Here is a 6,467-nt window from a genome sequence, read left to right as displayed (position 1 = left end):
GTCTCCGCCTCCCACCCCGCGTCTCCCCCCCTCCACCCCGCGTCTCCCCCCTCACCACCCCCGGTCTGTCCCGCCTCCACCCGCGTCTACCCCCTCCACCCCGCGTATCCCCCTCCACCCCGCGTCTCCCCCTCTCTGCGTTCTCCCGCCTCCACCCGCGTCTCCCCCCTCCACCCCGCGTCTCCCCTCCTCTCCCCCCCTCTCTGCGTCTCCCCCCTCCACCCCGCGTCTCCCCCCTCCACCCCGCGTCTCCCCCCTCTCTGCGTCTCCCCCCACCCCCCGCGTCTCCCCCCTCCACCCCGCGTCTCCCCCCCTCTCTGCGTCTCCCCCCTCCACCCCGCGTCTCCCCCCTCCACCCCGCGTCTCCCCCCTCCACCCCGCGTCTCCCGCCTCCACCCCGCGTCTCCCCCCTCCACCCCGCGTCTCCCCCCTCCACCCCGCGTCTCCCCCCTCTCTGCGTCTCCCGCCTCCACCCCGCGTCTCCCCCCTCCACCCCGCGTCTCCCCCCTCCACCCCGCGTCTCCCGCCTCCACCCCGCGTCTCCCCCCTCCACCCCGCGTCTCCCCCCTCCACCCCGCGTCTCCCCCCCCTCTGCGTCTCCCGCCTCCACCCCGCGTCTCCCCCCACCCCCCGCATCTCCCCCCACCGCCCCCCGCGTCCCCTTCCACCCCGCGTCTCCCCCTCCACCCTGCGTCTCCCCCCTCCACCCCGCGTCTCCCCCCTCCACCCCGCGTCTCCCCCCTCTCCCCGCAGCTGAAGGAGCAGAGGGAGCGGGAGCGGTGGCAGCGGCAGCGGAAGGTCCACACGGGCGGCTCGCTGGAGGAGGGCGGCGAGTTCGACGACCTGGTGTCCGCCCTGCGCTCGGGGGAGGTTTTTGACAAGGACTTGTGCAAGCTGAAGCGAAGCAGCCGCAAGCGGTCGGGGAACCAGGCCCTGGAGGTCACCCGGGAGCGGGCCATCAACAGGCTCAATCACTGACCTGGGGACTGGCCACAGCAGGAGGCCAGGGGACAGGGACGGACTGAGGGAACGAGGGGAGGAGCCGGTGCTCGGGGCGGGGCGAGAGCCCTGGGCTGGGTCCGGGGTGGGGCTGTGTGCGGTGGGACCAGGCGTCCACCACATCGACCTGAAGGGGCTCCTCCGGCCTCCTCTTTTCCCCGCTCTTTCTGCTGGCGGCCCCGGGATCGCCCCTGAGGCGGGCGCGGGCATCCCGGGCAGGCCCACCCCAGCGCGGGCACCCACATGTTGGCACAGACTGCTCCAGGTCTAGACCGGACAGGCCCACGGACCTTCCCCAGGTTTCCCGTGCGGCAGGGAGTGTCCGGGTGGGGGGTGGGCACCCCCAGAGCCAGAGTGAGAGGGTCCAGGCTCCCATCCCCGGAGGGACAGCTGAATGGAACATTGAACCGGGAGCCACACTTCCTGTCGATGGAAAAGGACGAGGCACTATATATTCCAGCAAGATAAGTTCCAGGAGAAAAGATGCTGGGACGACACAGGGACTGGTCACCAGGGCGCGGAGTATCAGGGCCCGTGTCCTTCACCACAGCTCGTTTCGGCCTCTCTTGCACGCCCCAAGTCTCCCTTCCTTCCCTCCTGCCCATCGCTAACCCAGAACCCCAGAACACCCACCTTTGGGTTCCCACGGCTCAGGCTATCGGGTACTCGATGAATCTGGTAAGGGAAGGGTTCCCACAAAGACCCGCTCATCACCACACCTCGTGCCATGGGCGCAGGGACCCTGGGAAGCTCTCCCCACCCCTTCCCTGGACCATGTTCTTGAGGCAAGACCGACCTCACATACTGGCTAGGATTCCCAACCCCTCACCAGAGGGCAGCCTTTGAATGCCCTGCCCACCTCAGAGCTTTCTGGCCTACCACTTCCCATTCCTCAGACTCCCACTCTTTCTGACATCAGCCTCAGGGCAGAAGCTATAGTACACCCCCCCCCCCCCCCCCGCCGTGTCCAGTGTGCAGGAGATCACCTCAAACCATCAGTGTTTATCTGGTCCAAGCTGGCTCTGGGGTGTCAGTTCCTGAGAGGGTCCCAAGGGCCAGGGCTGCCTTCTGCATTGGCATGCCGTCTCTGAGGGTGTCTCCTCTGTGGCCTTCAGACCTGGGCCAGAGCAGCAGAGGAAGCTGGGGTGATGGGGGTGGGGGAAGGGCCGACTTCCCTGGGGGTGCACTGCCTGAAAGAGCTGAGGCAGGGAGGCTGGCACGGGGTCTGACCTCCATCATTGGTACCTGATTTGGTTCTTCAACCTGACTGCCAAGGGGCCCATTCTGGTCCTCCTGTTCACACCCACCTTCCACTGTCCATTCTGATTTTCCATTCTGTCCCTTTTAAGTGGGTGGGCTGATGGCTGTATGTAAACAAAATGTTCTGTCTTCTAAAAGAAGGGAGGTGAGGTCAACTCCATCCAGGGTCTTATTTTCCATACATTTTCTCCCGGTAGAGTTGACCTCTCGTCCTCCGTGTCCGCCTGCCTGCACCCCATCCAAGGGCTCCTCGCCCTCCTTTCCCTCCCTTTATGTTGCTCACCTTCCAGTCTACCCCTCCGGCTCAGGGCTCAGGGTTACTGCTGGCAGACAGGCTGGGCTGGGCCCACTCTTCAGCTGGCTGTGTTTCCCGCACAGAGTCCTGGGGATGGGGCCAGAGTAGCTCACCGGGAAGAAGCGAGGTTGGTGAACCCAGCATGTGCATTGGTTTGAGGGGAAGGGATCTGAGCAGACGTGAGCGTGGCCAGGACGTGTGTGAAGAGGCCATCCTGGAGCCCAGGGGGAGGGCGAGGTGAGGGCCTCCAGGAAAAGCAGCTGCAGAGAGCTGGCACCCCCATCTGAATACCCAGGAGCCCCGCCTCAAGCTGCTGACAGGGTGATGGGAAGGTTGTGGGTGGAGCCTCTGAACATCCTCTCCCAAGCTGGCTGGGGTCAACCTAACCCACAGGGGCAGGGACATGGGAGGGCTCCACTTCGGTCCAACAGCCATATCCAATCCTGGCATTCCCAGCCACGGTGGAAGACTGGATATGCACCACGCAAGACAAGGAATATGGAAGCTGTTCTAGACGCATACAAGCGGTTTGGCTTAACTGTTTACAGAGGACACATACATTGTTCCAGGGCTCTGGTTTCTCACCCCCAAAGATTTTTTCCTTCTCTATTTATTATTTTCAAGATCTGGCCCGTGGCTCTGGCCCTAGACACCACTGTAGCCAGCCACATCTCCAAGAGTGCCTTGGACCACGGACCATCGCTAGTGCACCACGGAGACAGCTGAGCTGGTCCCTGATACGTTACGTGTGCATGCCCCTTTGTGCCTTGGTCTTTTCCCAGTGTTCTTCCCGCCACTGCTGCCACCCTCGGGTGAATTTCTCCCGCGGTCTAATTTTGTGTCCAATGTAAAATCCAGTTAACCTAATGCAACCCGCCCCCTTTGAGCAGCAGCCCCGGTTCCCTCCCAGGATGGAAGTAGGTGTGTTTAGGGCAGCGGGAGAAAATTCTCCCGGTGGTTGGGGACGGGCCTCGTCCAAGCTCTCCCCCACCGCATCCTGTCTTCAGCTGGGGCACCGTGACCATCACCCCCCACCACAGGGTGACCGCAGTGCCGAGGCTGTTCTCACCAGCTAGCTCAAGCAGAAGAGGCTAATGTATGAAATCGCAGCGTCCTTTTTACCTGCACCTTTTTTTTATAAGAATATATTATACTAAAAAATATTAAATCCATACCACCCTCCCAGCCTGCCTTGTACTTGTGCTTTCTTCCCGGGAGGGGGTGAAGTGTGCTGGGGACCGGGCACAGCGCTGGCATGTTGGAGCAGCTCCTACCAGCTCTGAGAGCTCTGGTGTGACATTGTTGGGAATTCTGCAGGCCTGTTCACATGGAACCACAGGCTGAAATCGGCCTCCTGGGAACTTGGCCTTTTCACAAGAGCTGGTTGTCAAACACTCGCCAGCCCACCTGGGTGCAGGCGGAGGGTCACTGAGGACAGTAGACCCAAGGAAGCCTATCCACGCTAACGGAACCCAGCAAACAAGTCCGGTGCGTGGGGCTGTGAGACCCAGAAACCTCTAATTGCACCGCGATCTCTAACAGCAAGAGTGAGCTCCAGGCACCCCCACGTGTTCCAGTGTAGATGGTGTGCTTCGTGCACCCCGATCTCTAACAGCAAGAGTGAGCTCCAGGCACCCCCACGTGTTCCAGTGTAGATGGTGTGCTTCATGACCCCCCCTCCTAACTTCTCCCACAGGGAGTGGGGGTGTACGGAGCATCAGCCCCTCCAGCCTCCTGCCTGTTTCCTGCTCCGCCTCCCCGGGGAGTGGGCACGAGAGCCTAGCAGCCATGTGCCCTGTGCAGACAGTTCTCATTCCTGCATCTCCGAAGTTGGCATCAAGGCTTTATTTTGTGCGCTGTGAGGGCGAAGGCAATCTTCAACTCTCGTCTTTCCCTGATATGTTCCCGAGGAACGGGGTGGGGAACGGGTGGGCCAGCAGGCCCAGGGCCAGTGGGGCATGAGTGGCTGGTCAGGAGTCCTCGGGGCCGCAGCCCACGTGTCCTGTGGGAGGACAGGGCGGAGGTGAGGGAGCAGGCAGGATGGTGAAGTGGCTACACTGAAAACCTGCAGGTTGGAAGGGACCCAGACTCTGAGGATGGAGGGCGGGAGGCAGGACGGGGGCTCCGGGCGGGGGCCCCAGACTCGGGCAGGCGAAGCTGCGAAGAGAACTGGACATTCGTAGTGCAAGCTGTGCTTTCCCCTCGGGGAGCCTCTGCTTGGTGAGCCCTTATCCTCTCCCAGGGAGGCAGCAGAAGAGAGCCCTCCATGGGAAGTGGAAGCCACAGGTTTGACACTGAAACTGGTGGCCCAAGACAGTCTGCAGACAAGACAGCTGGTTTTTCGGTTACCTAGCCTTGCTCGCTGTGACCCCTCCCGTGACCCAGTGAGCTGGAAGGCTGAGGGGTCTGCTGGTTTCCTGTCTAAAAGGAAGCCTCGCGAGTCACCACAGGTCATCCAGCAGTGAGGAGCGGGCTGCCCTGGGGCCCTCCTGGGGACAGTAAACAGCGACAGGGTTGAAGGAACTTGACGTCTCCCTCGGCCCAAACTGCATCCCATCTCTTGAGCTGGCTGGGCCATGGAGAGCGAGGGAAGGGGGTCTAAGTCCGGTGGAAGTCCCCCCGCTGACCTCCGGTCTTGCTAACGAGCTTGATCTCTGCCAGCACGATGTCCCTGCTGACAGCCTTGCACATGTCGTACAGGGTCAGGGCAGCCACGGCGGCCGCGGTCAGGGCTTCCATCTCCACCCCGGTGGGGCCCCGAGCCCGGCAGGACGCCCGGATCAGCACGGCGTGGCGGGCACGGTCCAGCTCCAGCCGCACCTGGACATGGCTCAGGGCCACGTGGTGGCAGAGAGGGATCAGCTGACTGGTCAGCTTGGCCGCCTGGACTCCGGCCAGCTGGGCCACCCCCAGGGCGTCTCCCTTCTTTAGCTGATTCTCTTGGACGAGTTTGAAGGCCACAGGCCCTAGGAGGACCGTGGCGGAGGCCACAGCCACCCGCTCCGTGTCGGGCTTACTGCCCACATCCACCATAGCTGCCCGTCCTTCTGCGTCCAGGTGCGTTAGCTGGTCCGAGGTTGGCAGGGATCCTGAGCAGGTGGCTGGCACCCGGGACGTGGGGCTAAGGCACTTCGGGTGGGTGTCTGAGTCTGGGCGGGAACAGTAGTGTCTCCGCTGGGCGAGGGGAGGGGTCCGGAGCACCCGGTCTCCTTTCCACAAAGTCACCATCTGGCTGGAGAAACTCACTCCGTGTCTCAGACCCTGAATGCCGAGTGGGTCCCAGGAGGAAATGCTTGGAATGGCTGGTGGGGAATCTTGGAGCATCATACCTAATTCTGGAAGGGAAGGAGGAAAGGAAAACTTAGTCCAGAGGGTCGTTCCTTTTCCCGCCTGTCCTCCCAACCCTTCCCCTGCCCCCTGCGAGCCCCTCTCCCACACTGGGGGAGGGGACTGAACACAAAGCAGAGGGAGAACAGAGGGCAGGAGGCACCCAGCGAGGGTCCCCGGGACACAGCACACAGGCCTTCTTACCAGGGGCCACACGGGACAAACAGCCCCCAGGTTTTGCCCTGTAGGGATGAGGAGTGGGGGGGGGGGTGTCCTGGGCTCCCCTCCTCACAAAAACTTTGTTGCCAAAGTTCTCTTAAGAAACACCTAAGGTCTAAAGACTGAAGCCTGGATCAGATGAGCTCTCCAGTCTCTTCATTTTCCTAAAAGAAAACTAAGCGAGGTTTCAGCCTGAATTACCTACTGTGGCTCCTCTCATCTTCAGTCTCTATGAAGAGTTCATATCAATCATGTTGTCTACAGACTGGAAACATTTAATCTACTTAAACAGTGTCCTTCAAGACTCTTCAAGAACATCAGACATGAACAAAAAAGGACAGGTTGATGCCAATGGTCGTGGGCTCCA

General features: G+C 61.7%; 2 protein-coding genes across 10 annotated transcripts in view; one reads left to right on the top strand and one right to left on the bottom strand.

The window, feature by feature from the left end:
• The window catches only part of DAAM2 (dishevelled associated activator of morphogenesis 2), a 125,300-nt gene extending 120,437 nt beyond the window's left edge, over window positions 1–4,863 (top strand). For all 6 annotated transcript variants that reach the window (XM_066359492.1, XM_066359486.1, XM_066359488.1 and 3 more), the window contains one exon: window positions 754–4,863. In XM_066359492.1, coding sequence (XP_066215589.1) covers window positions 754–978 — 225 coding nt within the window. In that variant the 3' untranslated portion in view covers window positions 979–4,863. The remainder of the gene's footprint in view (window positions 1–753) is intronic.
• Window positions 4,381–6,467, bottom strand: part of MOCS1 (molybdenum cofactor synthesis 1) — a 38,908-nt gene continuing 36,821 nt past the window's right edge. For 3 of the 4 annotated variants that reach the window (XM_066359494.1, XM_066359493.1, XM_066359495.1), the window contains one exon: window positions 4,381–5,889. In XM_066359494.1, the coding sequence (XP_066215591.1) occupies window positions 5,153–5,889 (737 nt within the window). In that variant the 3' untranslated portion in view covers window positions 4,381–5,152. The remainder of the gene's footprint in view (window positions 5,890–6,467) is intronic. The other variant, XM_066359496.1, reaches the window with a different exon arrangement.

Source organism: Saccopteryx leptura, chromosome 1 (assembly GCF_036850995.1).
Source record: "Saccopteryx leptura isolate mSacLep1 chromosome 1, mSacLep1_pri_phased_curated, whole genome shotgun sequence".
Taxonomy (NCBI): Eukaryota; Metazoa; Chordata; class Mammalia; order Chiroptera; family Emballonuridae; genus Saccopteryx; species Saccopteryx leptura.
This window is presented reverse-complemented; position numbering and strand designations above follow the sequence as displayed.